The 20,590-nt window shown below is 53.2% G+C and overlaps 1 protein-coding gene across 1 annotated transcript in view; it reads left to right on the top strand.

The window, feature by feature from the left end:
• Positions 1-7,338, top strand: part of PRMT2 (protein arginine methyltransferase 2) — a 34,398-nt gene extending 27,060 nt beyond the window's left edge. Inside the window, exons 7-11 of the mRNA XM_047717562.1 lie at positions 663-838; positions 3,280-3,409; positions 4,255-4,391; positions 5,896-6,067; positions 6,724-7,338. Coding sequence (XP_047573518.1) covers positions 663-838; positions 3,280-3,409; positions 4,255-4,391; positions 5,896-6,067; positions 6,724-6,756 — 648 coding nt within the window. The 3' untranslated portion in view covers positions 6,757-7,338. The remainder of the gene's footprint in view (positions 1-662; positions 839-3,279; positions 3,410-4,254; positions 4,392-5,895; positions 6,068-6,723) is intronic.
• Positions 7,339-20,590: the final 13,252 nt, after the last annotated feature.

Here is a 20,590-nt window from a genome sequence, read left to right as displayed (position 1 = left end):
ACACGCTCCCGGAACACTCCCTGTACACTCCCTGCACGCTCCCGATACACTCCCCGCACACTCCTGGCACGCTCCCTTGCACACTGGCAGCATACTCCTGGCACATTCCCCACTCACTCCCGGCACGCTCCCGGCACGCTCCCCGCACACCCTTCACAATCCCTGGTTCTGACATAAAGGCTGGCTTCCTGCCGCTGCTGACAGCCAGCGCTCCCGCCTGTCCGGGGAGCTCTGAGGGTGTCGGGTGCTGTTAGGCTGCTCTTACGACTTAAGTACCATGTGAACCTCCGCGGTGCGCCTGCTTTTAATGTTTCATGTTTTTAGGAGGTGATTTCAGTGAATTTACAGGATTGTGAAAATTCTGAGAATACCCCAGGGCAAGTTTACACAGTCTGACAGCAGAAACCCCGCAGCCCTTTGGGGCTGTTAGAAATGGGGTACCAGCTGGCGTGGGGCGGCAGGGGACGGGGGGAGTGAGGCTGCCTCCTGACTGGCGGCCGCCTGGCTGTAGACTCAGTCTCACAGGAGCTGGTGGGACTCTGGCGGAGGCCGTGGTAAGGGTCAGCGCCACCACTGCTGTGGGTATAGGTCGGCCCCCCAGACAACTGGTCACAGACGCGGCCTCCGCTGCTGTGTCCCCTGTGTGTCTCCCTCCTGTGCAGTTTGAGTTCATGATCGAGTCGATCCTGTACGCCCGGGACGTGTGGCTGAAGGAGGGCGGGGTCATCTGGCCGACCACGGCCGCGCTGCACCTGGTGCCCTGCAGCGCCGACCGGGACTATCGCAGCAAGGTGCTCTTCTGGGACAACGCCTACGAGTTCAACCTCAGTGCCCTCAAGTGAGTGTGGCGGGGCGTGTGCCCGCGTGTTCTGCTGCGCGGGCTGGGGAGACCCGAGTGTGGCCCGAGTGCGGAGCCCGCCACGGTGCTGACGGGGGTTCACGCCAGGCCTGAGAACTTGGCAGGCCGACCCTCGAGCCTTTACTCTGGTAGCAGATGTGATGGGAGTTAGCAAGGCTCAAATATAGTGGGAAAATGTGGTCACGGTTATAGATGAGGCCTTTATCGGTACATGGTCTCTTAACACACAAATATGTGTTCCTACTAAGATCTGTTTGGTTTTAAAGGATCAGAAAAGGCTATTTGTGAGGTCCTCCCTGGCAGTTTGCAGAGGAAGCAACGCCCCAGAGTGCTTGTACAAGTGGTACGCACTTGCACTGCTGAACTCGGTTGTAATCTTAAAATGATTGGCTGATGAGGCCTTCATGTTCTCGCTGTTGCTGCTCATAAGAAGATGGTGACAGAGCTGGCGTGCCATGGTTGTCTGGGGGTGCCAGCGTCCGCTTTGGGAAGTAGGGGGCCCCACTGCTCAGTACTGCAGGACATCTCATGTATGCCGTGAGGGCCCGGTGAGCATGGACGTCTGCTGGGTGCAGAAGAAGGGAGGCTCTGGGCCCTTTTGGCCTTTATTAAGCAACTCAGAAAAAGAGACCATAATGCCAAGGGAAGACGCCTTCCCCAGTTAACATGTTGGACCACTGCACTCTCAACCCAGACCCCAAAGGGGGTGGGGAGGAGAGGTCCCTGGCAGAGCCGGCCCGTCATTCATCTAGGGCCAGGTGTGAGGTCTAAGCTGGGGGCCCAGTGATGAAGGCAGAGTGGTCCTGAGACAGGAAAGGACAGAGCAGCGGCACGGGACAGGCTCGTGCAGTGTGCATGGGAGACGTGGGGCGTGAGGGGCACAGGCGGCAGAGTGTTCTGGGCCACGGATGAGCCCCTTGAGACTTCTTCTCTCATACTGTGCGCTGAAATTTAATTTCACATGGATTTAAGAGTTTTGTGTTAAAGCATCTGCATCAACTCTTGGAATCGGTGGGGGCCCATGTGTCAGGTTTTCGATGGAAAGAAAGTAAACAGAAAGAAGGAAAGCGCCGCTGGACTTGAGTCTGTACAAACGGACAGCCTCCGCGTGTCGCAGCTGAGTACGGTTTAAAAGGCAGCCGCGGCTTGGAGGGAGGTGCCCACTGGCAGACCCTAGAGTCAGTTAGGAAAAGCTGAGTGTCCAGTGAGATTATAGCCCAGTCACAGGAATTAAGCAAGTCACAAAAACTAAATAAAGTCACCAGTAAATATTTGAAAGAAATCCCAGCATCATTAGTGATTGAAATGCAAATTAAATGCCATTTTTGCCAACCGGATGGACAAAGATCACATTAAAACGGCAGTTGGTGCTGTCTGAGCTGTAGATGAGATGGGGGAGACAAGCCCGTGTGCCCAGAGCTGTGGGTACGGGGGGCATCCACCACCTTCCCTGTCGGTTCCGGGGCCACGGCGTGCTCCCGAACACACAGCACGGGGAACAGACGGTTCCGTAGAGCGTGGCCGGATTGCTGTACATCCGTCCGATGGATTAAGAGATGGTGACACCGGGGGGACACAGACCACATATGCAGAATGGCTTCTGCTTGCATAAAACATATAAGTCAAGCTCCAGGGGAGAAAATGACTGTAGCAGAGTGCCAAGGCAAGGGCATGGGAGACTCAAGTTTTTTCTTTGGACTTTTCTGTATTTTCCCAATTCTTTATATGTGCATAATTATTTTTATCAGAAAAATATTTTTAAAAACTTGGCCATATTATGGCATCATGTTGACTTTTAATTGTTACTTTAGAAGTTAGTGCTGTGCTTAAATTTTGAACCATTTCCCGTGGTGAGTGGCGACTGGGCAAGCACCACGTTCCGCAGTGGGGTTAGGCGCAGTGACAAGGAGGGACGGTGCGGGGGCTCAGCCCCTGTGTGCGTGGACCCCTCCTGAGAGTTGGGCTGATTCAGGTCATAGAGGGTCACCTAGAACAGGAGTGTCTTATTTACTGTGAATATCTTACTGTCCTGTACTCGCCCTTCTTGTGCTCTGAGATGATGTGTCTGCGTGATGAGGTTGGGTCAGGCGAGTGAGCCGCGCTGGGCTCCCACGGACTCTGTCCACGTGTCAGGAGGAGGGCGGTGGGATGGGTCTGGGCACTGCCTACGTGGGAACGGTTGGTTTCCAGGAGCTCAGGCCCTGCGAAGAGGGTGGAGGTGGGAGGCGCTTGCACTGTGGTCTCGCCAGGCCGCCTTTGGGGACCTCTAGCCCGTCTCGGTGTCCTTGTGCCGCGGGCCGTGGCTTGGAATTCCTGCGAACGCTGGAGAGAAGCAGCAAGTGCTGTGGTCGTGCGTGTGCGTGTCAGAGCCCGAGATGTTGGTCTGCGTCTCTGAGCAATGCCTTTGACTTTTTCCCTAGATCTTTAGCAATTAAGGAGTTTTTTTCGAAGCCCAAGTATAACCACATTTTGAAACCAGAAGACTGTCTCTCGGAGCCGTGCACGATATTGCAGCTGGACATGAGGACTGTGCAGATCGCGGACCTGGAGGTGAGACTAGACGTGCGCTTCCCTCTCACGTTGTCAGCGGCGCGTGCACCGAGACTTCTCTGCGAACATCATGAACCTTGCTTTGATTTTCCCAGTCTTTGCTTTTTTATGTTTGATTTTGTATTTTATATTTTTAAGTTATTTTCTTTACCGCTGGGCTCTTCAACATCATCCATTCTTTTCAGATTTATGTTTAATATTTTCAGCGTCTTTGGATTCTAATACATCATATCCGGTTTCTTCAAGGACTGAATTAAAATTGTTTTCACTACCGTTGATGACAGAATTCTTAAGTCCTACTTTTACTTCCCCTGTTGCCCCGAGGCGGCACGTGTGGCCGCGGGACCTCGTTTTACGGTGTGCGGGGAGGTGCAGGAGCAGCGAGCGAGTGTGGGGGTCCCGGGCAGCCCCTGCGGGGTTCCGACGGGCAGAACAGTGTGGAGACTGAACTCTTGACTCTGCACGTAATTTTGCAGAATAGAGACCCGGCCTGGAACTTCATTTGTGCAAAGAATTGGGAGGAAATTCGGTTCCACTCACGTCTGGGCGGATGAGGCCCAAATTGCTTGAAACCTTTTCTCATTATCTGCAGCATTTGGATTTCTGATGCCAGTTTTAGTAGTTTCAGGAGGAGGAAGTTTTACGTGGTGTTGGAGGTGTTCAGCTAAACCGGCGAGTCCGTCGGCCGTTGCTGAGCTAGACGGTTCTGAGGGCAGTGCAGGGGGCGGTGGGATCTGTGAGGCGGGCCCGGGCGGACAGTTGCTAGTTCTTGCTCGGGGGGACCCTCGTGGCCCAGTCCTGTGCTTACAGAACCCGTGCCTCCTTCTTACTGTCCACTTGCACAGACGATGAAAGGCGAGCTGCACTTCGAGATCAGGAAAGCCGGCGCGCTGCACGGGTTCACGGCCTGGTTCAGCGTGCGGTTTCAGAGTCTGGAGGAGGACGAGCCCCAGCTGGTGTTGAGTACAGGCCCCTTCCACCCGTGAGTGTGCGTCTCCCGCGGGGGCCCCGCCAGCAGCCCGGGAGGAGCTGACGCAGCTGGCCTGCCTTCGGGTGGTCAGCCCTCTGGCGGAGACCCAGGGGTCATGGGCCGCGGAGCAGGCTGTGCGGGCCCTGCGTGGGCAAGTCCGGGCCGGGCCCCACCCACCCCCGCGCTGGGCTCCCCTGGGCTGCCCTCTGACCCCTGCGAGACTAGGAGGAGCAGACTTGGTCTTGGCCCTGGAAGCTGCGTTAGCGTCCCGTGGTCTCATAGAGCTCTAGCGGCTTTCCCCTCCGACTTTCTGGGAGAAGGTCAGTGCTTGAGACAGATTTCTTTAAGCAAGATTTTACTTATTTACTTGTTAGAGCACAAGCAGGGGGAGCGGCAGCCAGAGGGAGGAAGCAGGCTCCCCGCTGAGCCGGGGAGCCCGATGTGGGACTCGATCCCAGGACTGTGGGATTGTGACCTGGGCCGAAGGCAGAGGCTTCACGAACTGAGTCCCCCAGGTGCCCCTTGAGACAATTTTTCATGCAGTAACGTGTTGCCGCTCACTTGCTTGACACATTGGGAAGCTGACGTCTGCTTCAGTGGCTGACATCAGCCCCCGTGCAGATGCTGCCTCCCTCTGGGGCCTTTGTTGTCCTGTTCGGTAACTGGTCTGGACCAGGGAGGGTTGTGGCAACACCTGGTTAGATGCCAGCTCTGGCAGTGGGCCCAGGAGGACCCCAGATGCCCTTCTGGAAAGTGGGGGCAGAGGCGAGGGACTGTGCACCCTGAGTGTCCTGTGGAGGAGGCGGGGCTGGGGCTCTGGCCAGCTTTTCTTCTAGATCCCACGAGCACAGATGCGAGGTGAGGGTAGGACCATGGCAGACACGCAGGGGACGGTCGTGTGCCCAGTGGTCTTCCCCCGGTGCGTCCACACACAGGTGGTGTAGGCGTGCAGGGTGCAGACACGGGACAGGCGCTCTGTGAGGGCAGAGAGAGACCCTCCCAGTGGTTGAGGCAGGAGGGAGGATGGGCTGGTGAGGGGGACCGTGGGCCGCATGCCAGGTGTGGGGCAGAGGCAGCAGTGGGTGGTCATGCCAAGCTGTCAGAGCCGGTAAGACCGAGGAGCTCGGGAGTATGACTGCGTCTCCCCGATGTTAAGGCTGTCCCGCTCACCTTCCACCGGACTTGCCCGGGAACGACGACTTGTTGGGCTGCAGAAACAGGGACTCCAGCACTGGCAGCTCAGAGACCGAGCAGGGGACTTTGGGGAGGTGTTGGGCTGTGGCAAGGAGTGAGGGGCCTGGGCCCGGCCGTGTGTGCTCTGAGCCACCAGTGCTAGCTGCCCTCCCCCGCCTGGAATCTGTGCCGTGTCCAGGGGCTGCCGCCGCCCTGGGTCGTAGTAACTCAGTCCCTGCCCCCACAGAGGCCATCCGGGTTGTCAGGCTAGGGTGCGTCCATCCCACGGGGAAGCCTGGGGGGTCTGGCTCCAGCGCGGTGACCCCTGCCCCATGCCTTGCAGAACCACCCACTGGAAGCAGGTGCTCTTCATGATGGACGAGCCTGTCTCCGTCGTCCCGGGGGATGTGGTCACGGGCTCGGTTGTGTTGCAGAGAAACCCGGTGTGGAGGAGGCACATGTCCGTGGCGCTGAGCTGGTCTGTCACTTCCACGCAAGACCCCACGTCACAGAAAGTGAGATACTTAGCTGTAAAGTCAGGGGTGGAGGCGCTGGTCTTGGGAGACGGGTCTAGGGTGGCAGCCCTTGACCAGCCAAGACACGGCCTTGTCCGTTGCATTATTTTTCTGATCCTCCTGATGGGAAGAGGATGCTGTTATGTGCAGAACAGGAAATAGAGGGCAAGAGGGTGAGTCTGTGATGGCAGAGCCCGACCCAGCCAAGGTCCACCCTTCCTGTGGCCAGGAGGCCCCAGTGGAGAGCTGGGAAGGCTGGGGGCGGACGCGGGGCCGGTGGCGTGTGGCGTAGGGGTGTGGTGTGGGTCATCTTCTAACCACGGCAGTGGTTTGAGGGTGGTGGAGCCATCCTGCCCACCGTGAGGCTGTGGCCAGCTGGGGCCTAGGGCTTGGTGTCTCACAGAGACTGCTGAGCCGGGGACACTCAGGGGTTAGTATAGAGCAGAAAAGAAAATCAGATGGTTTGTATGTTTTAATACCTCTTTTATACTTTGTTTATGGTAATTTCATGTTAAAAGTTTTAATGTGTATTTAGAAAAATTTCTGCACCTAAATGTTGTTCTTTTCTACGACATTCAGTTATCAGGAAATACTGCACGTTAATCATCCTGCAGTGGTTGCTGATTTGATGGCTTTGTTTTCGTTGTCTCTGCCAGGGCGGAGAGAAGGTCTTTCCCATCTGGAGATGACAGCTGACGCTCTGTGGGGAGCAGGGAGCTGACGCTGCAGGAAGGAGCCCGAGCGAGGAAGACGCCCTGGGACAGGAGCCCCCGTTCTCGCTGCCTGGCCGGTGACAGCACCCGCCTCTGCGGGCTTGGTCCTGTCGTCAGAGTCATCTGCCGACCGCGCCGGGCTCGGCGGGAAGTCCCTCACCACCGTCACTGCCTGTGTCCGTCCTCTAGAAGTAGGCTGTGTTTGCAGGTGTCCACCAGTGGTGTCCACAGTGCTGGCTTGTGGGTGACTTGGTGGCACAGTGTCCCTAGCTAGGTCTAGTTCTAAACCTGTAGGACACAACACATCACCCTTGTCCTGTGAAAGTGACTGTTCACGCATCGTGTGTCGTGGTGTCCTTGCTGCCCTGGCCCTCCCCCCCCCTCGCCATGCAGGATGTGGGGCTGTCCCAGGCCGTGCGGGCCCCGGAGCTGGCCGTGCATGTGACGGGACTCTGCATGGGTAGTACAGTCGTAGAGATGTCTTCCAGATCTGTTCTGTGTCGGCACATTGCACATGCCCAATAAATATTTTTAAATAAATGATGTTGGCGTGTAACCTGTTGCTGTGCACACGCTCTGTTTACAAGCATAGGGTCACGCTATATGCGTTGCTTCGGAACCTTTCTCCTCTGATAGAAACTTCCATGCCTGGAGGGACAGGTCCACAGTTTTTTGTATTGTTTGGATTTTTAGTTAACTTTTAATTGAAATACAAGATCTACAGCCCAAACTGTGTAAGTCATGAGCCTGTAGATGGGCAAAATTTCAGAGTGGACGTCCGTGTACCAAGCGCTCAGGCTGAGACACTTGAGCCTGCCGGGAGCCTCCAAGTGCCCCTTCCCCTCGGTACCTCCCAAGGGTAGGTAATTCCTAACTTCTGACACCACAGATGGCTTTTGCCTGGTTTTGAACATTGTGGAGTGCAGTCATAAGTTCTGTATGGACGGTTTGTGTCCTCCCAAAGCTCCTAGGTCGAAAGCAACCTCCCAAGATGACGCTATGAGAAGGCGGGGCTTTGGGGAGGTGGTTAGGCCATGAAGGGGAGCCCCCTGTGAGGAGACTCGTGCCTTTGGAGGAGGGAGTCCGGAGGGCATCCTGCCCCTGCCCCCACGGGAGGACCCAGCAGAGGGTAGCTGTCTGGGAACCAGGAGATGGTCTCTCCAGACACCAGATGCACCGGAGCCCTGTCGTTGGGCGTCCAGCCTGCAGACCCTGAGATAGAAGCTGCTGCTGTTCAGCCACCTGGTCATGGCGGGACGGTGTGACAGCCGTGCAGGCCAGCGTCCTTCGTGTCTGCCTCCTCCAGCTCTTGGGACATGTAGGACACCCGCCCGCAGGTCGCGTGTCGTATCCCGCCAGCTGGTGTGCCACAGCTCGCGTCTTCCTCCCCCATGGGGGGATGGCTGGGCTGTTTCCCGTGTCTGGCTGCCACGATGGGTGCCCATATGTATGTGCACGCCCGGAGTTCAGCTTCACTAGGGACGGCCAGACTGTGCTTCAGACGGCCCTTCTCATGGCCGTGAGAGGCCCGGCACCTCACACCCTCGGCCCCCACTGTCGTCTGTGGTTTGCCTCTAGCCCGTCCTGGCACCAGATGGTTGTGGGTGGTTGTCTGTGTCTCACCAGGTCTGCAGGGCTCTTGAGGGCTTCCTGCAAGGAGTCCTCTGAGCGTCGACTCTGTGAGCATCAACTCTGGCTTGTCCTTTCCTCGCTTTAAAGTGTTTTGATAAACAGAAGTTCTTAAGTTTTATTTTGTCCAATTTGACATTGTTTTTCTTTATGGGTAATACTTACTGTGTCCTGTTTAAGGAATCTTCTCCTCTTCCAAGATGTGTGAGATGTTCTGTCGTCTTGTGTATGCACTTACTGTTTTATCCTTGGTTTGTAGATTGGCCTCCACCCGGCCGTGGTCCCTGCCATCGACGTGAGGGAGGGGTTGAGGTTACCGTCCCCCAGGAGGCGGGTGCTTCAGTCATGGATTCCACCTTGTTTCCTTTCCTGATGCACCAACACCCGATTGTCCTCTAAAACTGCTTGAGTTGCAACTACGTATCTTGATGTGTTTTCAGTTATCTCCCAGTTTCCTATAATCTCTAATTCCCATTCTGATTTCTTCTTCTTCTTCTGTTGTACCATGGGCTACTTAGAAATTGTGGCTTACTTTTGAAAGATGGGATTTCCTAGTTACTTTTTATGAGTCTCTCGCTGAATGTCACTGCGGTCTGAGAACAGCCAGGGTAATTTCACTGTCTTGGAACTGGTCGACTCGCCGGTGTCCGCTGTGTTCACAACTACTTGCGTGTGTCTCCGGTCGGACACAGAGCTCACAACACATCCTTGAGATCAGGTCTGTCAGGTGTCTTGTTCATGCAGTTGGCTCTTGACTCAGTCTTTTGTCTGCTTGTCCTGTCAGCAGGACTTGGAGTCTCTTGAGTCTGCTTGGGCGGCCGTAACCAAGTACCGTCGGCGGGGTCGGAGCAGCGGCTGAGCTCCGGAGGCTGGGAGGTTTGGACAGTTTGGTTCCAGATGGCCGCCTTCTTCATGTGTCCTCCCACGACAGGACGATGGAGCACGGGCTCTTTGGTGTCTCTTTCTGGAAGGACACATCTGCCTGAAAGAGGACCGCACCTCAGCAACCTCATTTAGCCTCACTGCTTCCGCGAAGCCCTTGTCTACAGTCACGCTGGGCGTCAGGGCTTGGCTGTGTGCTGAATGTTGGTGTCCCTCCAAAATTCGTATGTTGAAATCTGATCCACCCACTGTGATGGTGTAAGGAGGTGGGGGTCTCTGGGGAGTGATAGGTCATGCCTGGGATGAGTGCCCTCATGGAAGAGAGCCCGGGGAGCTCCCTTGTCCCTTCCTGCACGTGAGCACGCGGCGAGAGGGCGGTGTGGGAACCAGGAAGCAGGCTCTCACCAGACACTGCATGTGCCGGCACCTGGATGTCGGCCTCCCAGGCTCTGGACTGAGACATGAGCCTCTCTTACAAGCCCCGAGTCTATGATCGTCTTAAGAGTGCCTGGAGCGGACAGGCCTCAACCTCTGGAATTTGAAGGACACAATTCAGACCACGGCATCCTGCTTCCTTGCCCAAAATTCATGTCCTTCTTGAATGCAAAATACATTCATTCCATCCCAGCAGCCCCAAAGTCTTAACTCCTTCCGGCACCTACTTCAAAGTCTACACCAGATCCCGGGGCGGAATTCCTGTCCTGCGGCGAGCTTCTCGACGCTGCTGCGCCCGGCGCCCTGCAGACGCTGCTCAGAAGAGGACTTGGAAGAACAGAAAGGTAGAAGCCCAGCAAGCAAAATCCACCAGCTCTTCCGGCTCGTGAACGCTCCGTGGTCGGATGCCCCAGCAGTGGTGGGCGAGGCGGGCCTGGTGCCCGACGCTTCCTGGCTGGCGGGGCTGCGCCGGGTCCCACGTTTTCCCGACTTTTAACCTTTGCTCTGCGGCTTTGGTCTTCAGCGGTTTTATCGTCTTGTCTCTGTGTATTCTTAAGCAGCGTGGAGTTCACGAGCTTCTTGAGTCTGTGGGAGGGCAGCATTCCTCAGTCTTCGTGCAGTCTGGAGTTTTTGCTTTCCGTGCTTCTGCCCTGTTTTCTCTCTTCTCTGCATTCGGTCCCAGTTGCACATTTGCCAGCAGACTATGGCCATGCCTCACAGCACTCACGGTCTTCTTGTTTTGGTTCTTCTGGGGGCCCGTGCTTCCGCCTCAAGCTGTCCCATCTGTGCCCGGTCCTGGGCTCTGGGGCGCTTTCTTGTCCACAGCCACGGGGAGCACAGGGGACAGAGCCCCTGCTTGTTTTCAGCACCTGGGAGACGCCCAGCAGATGGTGCCATGAGCTCCCCGCCTGGAGGACAGGAGGAAGGGGAGGCAGCCCGGAGCCAGCAGGACAGAACTGTCCTCAGACATGGGCCGGCTCAGACGGGGTGTCTGGGGCTGCTGAGCTGTGTGTTGTCCCGGGTCTCCGTGGTCGCTTGCCAAGGAAGCCAAGTAGATCCGCAGCAGACATGCAGCCGGCATGGCCGGGGACCTCGGAAAACCCAGCGGGGATGGGCGACCCACGGGGGACACACGCTGTGCCTGGGAAATGGGGCAGGCTCAGAGGAGTCACTTTGTAGGTTTGGCCAGAACACGTGTGCAGAGTGTGGCAGTCTCCGGTGGGGGCAGGTGCTGAGTCTCCAGCCCCGTGAGGACGTGTGGGAGGTGTGGGCCTTGCTGGGGTCTGTGAAACCCCAAGGGGCCACTGCCTCTGGGCATGGGAGGTGGGTTTCTGTGGACTTCGAGGAGCACCAGGCTTGGGGAGGACCTCGGGGATGGGGAAGGCCCTGAGTAACAGGCAAGCCACTAGGGAGGGGCGCAGCTCTGTCTTCAGCTGGTTTACCGGAGAGCTGGCCATGGCAACATGGAATCAGGAGTCTCTCTTACCACCTGACCCTCCCCACAGCCGGCTCCTAAATGGAGAGCAGTGGGTCTGAAGGGCTGGGCAAACTTGTAAACGGTGTCTCTCTGGCTGGTCCCATGACTCAAGGTTCTCCATCTCACTGAAGATGCTAGAGCAGGGACAGTGCTCACTAGAAGCCCTCGCTCCCAGGGGCACAGAGTATGCAGGCTCTGTGCCAGGCAGGAGCCCAGGCTGGATGCAATGGGGCTCTGTAAGCCTGGATCTCCCTTCTCATCCCAGGGCTCACCCTCTGTAGCATATCTGAAGTCCAGCCGGGGCTCGCTCGCTCTCCACATCTGGAGTCCAGCTGGGGCTCTCTCTGCAGCACACCTGGAGTCCAGCCAGGACTCACTCACTCTGCAGCACATCTGGAGTCCAGCCAGGGGCTCACTCACTCTGCAGCACATCTGGAGTCCAGCTGGGGCTCTCTTTCTCTGCAGCACGTCTGGAGTCCAGCCTGGGGCTCTCTCTCTGCTGCACATCTGGAGTCCAGAAGGGGCTCCCTCTCACTGCAGCCCATCTGGAGTCCAGCCAGGGGCTCTCTCTGTAGTACATCTGGAGTCCAGCCAGGACTCACTCTGCAGCACATCCGGTGTCCAGCCAGGGGCTCTCTCCCTGCAGCACATCTGGAGTCTAGCCAGGGCTCGCTCTCTCTGTAGCACATCTGGAGTCCATAAGGGGCTCCCTCTCTTTGCAGCACATCTGGAGTCCAACCAGGGTCTCTCTGTAGCACATCTGGAGTCCAGCTGGGGCTCGCTCTCTGCAGCACATCTGGAATCCAGCCAGGGTCTCTCTGCAGCGCATCTGGAGTGATGAGGAAAACCTGTGGAGCTCTCCCCACAGGCCTTGGAAAAGTAGCCAAATGAAACACCCCTCCTTCTTTGGTTAAAAATGTTACTGCTTATCTAGATTTAAAATGATCTTTTTGTCTTCAGTGAGAACATGTGTAATATTTACGAGTCTAAAAATGAGGATGGAACACATGTTTTGGTACAACAAGTATTAATTAGACAATAATAGATGCATAATAATTGATTTCTAAAAATGAAATTAAAAAAGACTTAGGATAGATACTCATGTTATACAAAGTTGGATTTTCAAATGTGTCTAGAATCATGGTAGCCCACACCAAACACGTTTCTGTGTCCTTCTGTCACAGTTGGGCTGGGACCCTTCAGCGGTGTCCAGAGCCTCAGAGCATGGTGGTCACCTTGTACACCTGTCCTCCCTGAAGCCCCTACTCTCAGCAGATGACTGTGCTTTCCATATATACTGAGAAAACAACTGTAAGAGGGCTTCTGCACTCTGGGAGAAGAAAATCAACAAACTCAGAAGGTTGGGTGATGGTAGAGCTGTGAAGAGAGTGTTCTGGATGCTTATATCAAGAGCAACATCTCCTGTTCCGTGGGTTGCCTCTTTGTTTTGTTGACTGTTTCCTTTGCTGTGCAGAAGCTTTTATCTTGATGAAGTCCCAAAAGTTCATTTTCACTTTTGTTTCCCTCCCCTTTGGAGAAATGTCTTGAAAGAAGTTGCTGTGGCTGATGTCGAAGAGGTTACTGCCTATGTTCTCCTCTAGGACTCTGATGGATTCCTGCCTCACGTTGAGGTCTTTCATCCATTTTGAGCTTATCTTTGCATATGGTGTAAGCAATTGGTCGAGTTTATTCTTCTACATATAGCTGACCAATTTTCCCAGCACCATTTATTGAAGAGACTGTTTTTTTCCCATTGTATATTTTTTCCTGCTTAGTCGAAGATTATTTGACTATAGAGTTGAGGATCCATATCTGGGCTCTCTATTCTATTCCACTGGTCTATGTGTCTGTTTTTATGCTAGTACCATGCTGTCTTGGTGATCACAACTTTGTAGTAAAGTTTGAAATCAGGTAACATGATGCCCCCAGCTTTGTTGTTGTTGTTTTTTCCCAACATTTTCTTAGTAATTCTGGGTCTTTTCTAGTTCCAAACAAATTTTAGGATTGTTTGCTCCAGCACTTTGAAAAATGCTGGTGGAATTTTAATTGGGATGGCATTGAAAGTACAGATTGCTCTGGGCAGTATAGACATTCTAACAATGTTTATTCTTCTGATCCATGAGCTTGGAATACTTTCTCATCTTTTTGTGCCTTCTTCAGTTTCTTTCATGAGTGTTCTGTAGTTCCATGAGTACAGATCCTTTACCTCTTTGATTAGGCAAATGACACTACAGACAAAGGGCTGATATCCACGATCTATAAAGAACTCCTCAAACTCAACACCCAAAAAACAGGTAATCATATAAAAAAATGGGCAGAAGACATGAACAGACACTTCTCCAATGAAGACATACAAATGGCTAACAGACACATGAAAAAATGTTCATCATCACTAGCCATCAGGGAGATTCAAATCAAAACCACATAGAGATACCATCTTATACTAGTACTAGTTAGAATGGCCAAAATTAACATGGCAGGAAACAACGTGTGTTGGAGAGGATGTGGAGAAAAAGGGGAACCCTCTTACACTGTTGGTGGGAATGCAAGTTGGTGCAGCCACTTTGGAGAACAGTGTGGAGATTCCTTAAGAAATTAAAGATAGAGCTACCCTATGACCCTGCAATTACAATACTGGGTATTTGCCCAAAGATACAGATGTAGTGAAAAGAAGGGCCATCTGTACCCCAATGTTTATAGCAGCAATGGCCACGGTCACCAAACTGTGGAAAGAACCAAGATGCCCTTCAACGGACAAATGGATAAGGAAGATGTGGTCCATATACACTATGGAGTATTATGCCTCCATCAGAAAGGATGAATACCCAACTTTTGTATCAACATGGACGGGACTGGAAGAGATTATGCTGAGTGAAATAAGTCAAGCAGAGAGAGTCAATTATCATATGGTTTCACTTATTTGTGGAGCAAAGGAATAACACGGAGAACATTAGGAGGAGGAAAGGAAAAATGAGTTGGGGGAAATTGGAGGGGGAGACAAACCATAAAAGACTGGGGACTCTGAGAAGCAAACAGGGTTTTGGAGGGGAGGGGTGAGCCTGGTGGTGGGTATTAAGGAGGACGTGGATTGCATGGAGCACTGGGTGTGGTGCATCAACAATGATTCCTGGAATACTGAAAAAAAATTAAGATGTTAAAAGGAAAAAAAGGCAAATACACACAAGAGCAGCAGAGACTGTCAGTCTGGGTGTAGTTCACAGAGGGTGTTAGAAGAGGTGTCTTTGAGGAGGTGGCTTGAGGAAAGAGGGCTCTGCAGGCAAAGGGTAGCAGTGCAAAAGCCCTGGGGTGGAGGCATCTGGCAGCCTCTGGGCACCCATCCTCCTGGTGCCTTTCCCACCTCAGCCCCTTGGAGTCTCCAGCTACAGATGAAAAGTTAAAAGCTCCATCCTTTGTCGGTCAGAGTGTGAATAGCTTTCCAATGCTCTGAATCCCAGTCCTCCTCTGGAGTCCCTCTGGCTCTGAAGCCAAGCAGACAAGCAGTTGGCCTTTGCTTGGGGCAGGGTTGTGTGTAGGAATACTTGTCTGCTCACTGGTCCCGGTCCCCCTGCCTCCCCGAGTCCTCTGCATCCTTGAGCTGACAGCTGTGAGCATCTGACCCTAGAGACTGCAAAGCCATCTCAATACTGTGACAGGAAGAGCTCGTGCAAGATGCATTTGGCCGGTTCTTTACAAAACACGTTCCGTGCATGTGCAGATGGCGCCCCAGGGCTCCAGACTGTGCGTGTGGGGCTTCTTCCTCTGGAATTCAGCTGCCGACTGCACCAGCAGCCTGTCACCCATCAGGGAGCTGGCCAATGCATGTGCATCCATGTGAGTGCAGACGAGATCCCTGGCCGCAGGACCACCAGCTGGCAGGCGCTCTCTCTGTAGGGCCATGAAGGTTCTCTGCTCTGCCCTGCTTTGGGCCGACCCCGGCTGGGGGGGTCGCAAGTCCTGTCTTGGGCCGGGGCTGTAGCCCTTTGAGGGTTTGCCTCATTCTGGCCGATCCGTGCACCACAGGTTCTCTGGGTGTGGACAGTCCTGCTCAGCAAGGGGGACGAGAGGCCCCATGTCTCACTGGGGTTTTCAGCGCTGTGGGGCTGAGTCTTCCACATGAGTCGCCACCCACCTCCAGCCAGCACCAAGGGCAGGAACTCCCTCCCCACTACACGGCTGAGGTGGGTCCAGGGGCAGCACAGGTGTCACCTGAGTGTGGAAGATGGTTGGTGCCAAAGCAGGGGACCTGAGGACCAACCTCTGGGGGACCCAGAGCCTCTGTTCATCAGCAGAGGACACAGGGACCATAGACAACCTCACTCAGGTACATCGCGTGGCTCTCTTGCCACCCATTAGAGCCAGTGGGATGTCCACCCGTGGAAGTACCTGGCGCAGTTTTCCTTTAAGTAGGAGGCTCTTGGAGGTTCCTTCAGTGTGTAGAGCCTGGAAAGAGCTTAGAGGTCACTCGTGTCAAGTCCAACTTTGTGTCACTCTCCCACTCTCAACTGTGCCTCAAATGCTGTTGGCCTTATTGCCTGGAATACCATGGCCCTCTGATGCTCTTCGTGTCTCAGGGCGACAGCCGTGCTCCCTGGCTGACAGGTCTCTGTGTCCATCAGCTCTGCCCAGTTTCTTTGGAGCAGTTTAAGTAGGAAGAGCAGATAAAATGGTGACCGACCCTCACATGCAAACTCGGGCCCTTCTTTTCCTCCTACTGACCCTGCGTGGACCTCCTCTTTCATGGGCTTTGTGGGGGGAGTGGAATTTGTGGCCTCCAACCCAGTATCCCCACCTGAGCAGGGTCACCCTGGGCTGTGGCCGGCAGGGACTGGGACAGGGAGCCATGGCTGAGGGGCTCTAGCCCTGCATGCCTCCAGGACGGGCGTGCACCCCTATCTGGTGGGCCCAGAGGGGCTTCCTCAGCTCTCCCATTGGGACCCTGCTTCTGGGTGCCCCTCAGTCAGGCTTCATCGGGCTGGGCCCCTGAGGGTTTATATCCCTCCCCCAAAGTGAGGAGAGCCAGTGAACTCTGACCTTCCTCCCCGCCAAGGCTGACACTCGCACCAGCAGCTGGTGAGAGGAGAGGAGGGCGTCCGGGCCCTGGGATCCCTGGACTCTGACCCAAGCAAACACTGTGGTCTCTACAAAGAGGGTCCTGTGGAGAGTTTATGAGGAAACCTACAAGCAGCTGTGGGGCCACGCAGGAGAGAGGAACAGGGCTGGTGTCCAGACACTCGAAGCTGAGGACCAGGGACTACTGGTGCCGTCCCTACACGTCAGCCTCCAGTGTGAGAGCACAAGTGCAAAGCGCCTTGCTGGTTGAAGCTGGCCCAGCCAGAGGAACTCAGCAGCCCTTTCTGGGTGAGGCTCAGCTCTCCCCCCACACCTGCACCCCGACAGGCACAGGCCAGGTCCTTGGTTGGAGCCCCCAGTGGACATGGCACGGCTGATGCCCTGAGGAGGGCCTGTGTGCACCCTTTGTCTGGCTGCGTGGGAGGAGGAGACTCAAGGAAGCACCCCCTCCCCAGGAGTGAGAAGGGGCAGGTGGGAGGACAGTTGTAGGGGAGGAAAGTCAGAGGGTGACCGCAGGGCCAGGGTGGCTCTTGGGTTAGGCACTACCTTTGCCTGTCTGTAGCTCTCTCCTGGCAAGTTAAAGATCATGACATCATCTTTGTGATGACCCAGCACGTTGAGAGAAGCCCGCCTGGGATGGATGCCACATCCCAGCCTGTGACTGTGGCCACTCCACTTTCACAGGAAGTGAGAACACGCAGAGTGGAGCTCCCACAAAGGCCTGGTAGTCCTGGCCTGGTCCTAAGCAAGGAGGGAAGGACCTTGGAGCTGAGCGGCTCCTCTCCGGAACCCTCCCCTGCAGCTTGAGGCAGCCCGGAGGCCTGGGGACTGCATGTTACTGGTATTCAACATAGGCTTGTGTTCTGAGTTTGCATTTGCAAACCTTTAAGTTATATGATAAAGATAATTTAGGTTGACATAGTGAGATGGAAGTTTTTTTCTTTAGAAATTGTCCGTACGTTATCCATGCAGGAAGCATGGCCCTGACAGAAGACACATGTCCTCAACTTGGCCACATGGTGAGAGGTGAGCAGGGTACAGTGCACTTTACCGTGAAAACCAACAGCCACTTCCACTCCTGCCAGAGGCTTGGGATGGTTTTCTTATTTCCAAGGGGACTTCATGTTCCCTGCCCACGTCACAAGGGTGTGCCGAGGGTCAGGTATATGGAAATGCATGGGAATCTGCAAGGCAAGGGATACACTCCATCCAGCCATCCATCTGTCCACTTGTCCACCCATCCCTCTGTCTGCCCATGTGTCCATCTGTCTATTCATCTGCCTTTGTCAAGCTTTCTTCGCTAGAGTCAGCCGCATTCACACTCGGGAACTCGGATGCTCACAGAGCCGTGAGAGCCTCACTAACCCTCTTCTACAGACTAATAAATGGGACCTGAAAAGGTTAAGAGGTTTTCCCAAGGTCACCCGGTTGCCAGGCAGGCGCTGGACGGACCATGTGTTGTGACAGGCATTTGCGTGACGGATGGTGATTTCGGGTGTGTTAAGGGAAGGCCCCTTGTGGGTTGGGAAGGGCTGGGGACAGGCTGCCTTCTTCATTGCCCTGTAGCCCTTGCTTTCTCCCTAATGCATGGACCTCGCTGGAGCTGTTCTGCTCCACTGCACCTGGCCTAGAGGGCCGTGAGTAATGCGGGAGGAGCTGCGACCTCTGGGGAAAGCAAAGGGTTGGCTTTTGGGAAGACTGGCCACATCAGCTGGGGGTACTGGTAAGTGTGGCCTGGGCAATGAGTCCCATTTTAGAAACTAAAATGCCATTTCATAAACTCACTTGGGAAGTGAAAGCATTTTCTGCCGAGCGAGGAGCTCCGCACGCATTCAGAGAGAATAGGTTGTGGTGATGCTGGTGAAAACGATGACCGTGGACATTTACGGGTGTTATGACTTATGCCGGCATCTTGATGGAGGGAAGACAGCCAAGTTTACAAAACGGAAATGGGCTACATGTTCAAAAACACATAAAAGTAGAGTTTGAGTGAAGCTCTAACTGGAATAAGAGTGTTTGTTTTTTTTAATGTGCTAGAACATAATTAATATTAAATGACTTCCAAAATAAATAACTCCCTGGGAAAACACACTGGAGCCTTCAGCAGTCTACTCTCTTTTCCATCCAAGGGCAATCACTCACCTCCAAAAATTCATCAAAGTTCAGTCTGAACACAGAAGAGACAAAATGGAGGCAAGCATAACCTCAATATTTTCAGCATTATTTCTTATTAATTTGATGATTCATGTTGCCCTTTTCATATTTTGGGGAGCTATATTTGTTGAAATATTCTCCCTTAAAAAGTACTGTATTTGTCAGGATTCTCCCAAGAAGCAAAACCAATAGGATTTCTGTGCCTGTACCTCTATCATCTCTCTATTTCTACACCCACCTACATCTCCTGTACCTTTATTCTGGTCATCAAGATCAGCATACATGGATTGGTGTCCTCTGTCCCGCAGGCTGGAGACCCAGGAGACTCATGCCGGAGTTCGAGTCTGAAGGCCGTCTGCTCTCAGAAACCTTTCTTTCCCAGGAAGGTCAGGCTCATCTCCACTAAGACCTTCATCACCCTAGAGAGTGTCACCTGCTTTACTCAAAGTCTAACGATTTAAATGTTAATCGCAGGGGTGCCTGGGTGGCTCAGTGGGTTAAAGCCTCTGCCTTCGGCTCAGGTCATGATCTCAGGGTCCTGGGATCGAGCCCTGCATTGGGCTCTCTGCTCAGTGGGGAGCCTGCTTCTCCCTCTCTCTCTCTCTCTCTCTGCCTACTTGTGATCTCTCTCTCTCTGTCAAATAAGTAAATAAAATCTTTAAAAAAAAATAAATGTTAATCACATCTCACATGTGCCTTCACAGAAAGGCCTAGCCAAGTTGGCGCAAAATTCACCATCACAAGTACCATTCTTTTTATTTTTAAAAATATTTAGTTATTTAAATATTCTTTAAAAAAATGGATCCTGCATCTAGTCAAACACTTAGAGCTAACGTCTACTCTGCAGGAAACAGATGGTAGGAGGACAAATGGAACAGCAGTCCACGGGGCTGGAGGCCCGGTCTGAATTCAGCAATTCCGGAGGAAGGGTGCACGGCTCAGCCACCTGACATGGCAGTGACAGGACAGATCCTGTCCACTCTCGCAGAGGGTGGGCTGAGAGAGAGGGCTGTGGTAAAGAAGAGGGTTGGGGAGACACAGGAACAAAATACAGTGCGTACTCCATGTCCGAGTCCTGATGGGAATAAAACCAACCGTGAAAGAACATTTTTCTTTTTCAGACAATATGGCAAGTTTAGATTTGAAATAGGCACAAACTGATACAAAGACACTGTGGTGAATTTTCATAGGTGGGAAAATGCCATCATGGCCAAGTAAGAAAACGTCTCTCTCTCTCTCTCTTTTAAAGATTTTATTTATTTATTTGAGAAAGCGAGAGCGAGGGAGAGAGAGAGAGAGCAGGGGGAGGGGGAGGGAGAGGGACCAGCAGACTCTGCCCTGAGCGTGCAGCCCAAATTTGACCCCAAGACCCTGAGATCAGGACCGGAGCTGAAATCAAGAGTCAGACACTGAACCAGCTGAGCCCCCCAGGAGCCCCAGAAAAAGTCTTATTTGAGATGATACTGACGGTTTTGCGGGTGAAATGACATGATGTTTGGGGTTTTCTTTGAAATTATTCCAGCAAAAAGAAAGATGAAGATTAGTGTAACAAATATGGCAAAATGCTGATAATTGCCAAAGGTGGGTGACGTGCATGAGAGGCCCACTGGTCTATTTCTGTGTATGTCTAGACATTTTCACCAATAGAAGTATAAAATAAGTAAACTTGTTAAATATTAAAATTTTGCATGTTTACATATACATATAAATAGATATTAATAGATCTATTAAATTTTATATTGATTTTCCATATAAAAATCTTATGTAACAATTTGAATTTATGTTGGTAAAATTGTATTTGTTGAAATTCTTTTTTTTAAAGGTTTTTTTCTTTTAAGATTTTATTTATTTATTTGAGAGAGAGAGAGAGACAGAGAGAGAGAGAGAGGAGAGGGGAGGTCAGAGGGAGAAGCAGACGCCCCATCGAGCTGGGAGCCTGATATGGGACTCGATTCTAGGACTCTGGGATCATGACCTGAGCTGAAGGCAGTTGCTTAACCAACTGAGCCACTCAGGTGCCCCCAATATTTGTTGAAATTCTTTTCAGCATCTTTCAATGCACCTTGTATCCAAGATAAAAGTCACATGCTTCCTAGTCTGTTACAGCGATAAAACCCAGCTGTTCCTGCCTCCTTCCCATCTCTGCACTAGGACATAAATCTC

This window comes from Lutra lutra, chromosome 1, assembly GCF_902655055.1.
Source record: "Lutra lutra chromosome 1, mLutLut1.2, whole genome shotgun sequence".
Taxonomy (NCBI): domain Eukaryota; kingdom Metazoa; phylum Chordata; class Mammalia; order Carnivora; family Mustelidae; genus Lutra; species Lutra lutra.
The sequence above is the reverse complement of the archived record's forward strand: the minus strand, read 5'-3'. Positions and strand labels throughout refer to the sequence as shown.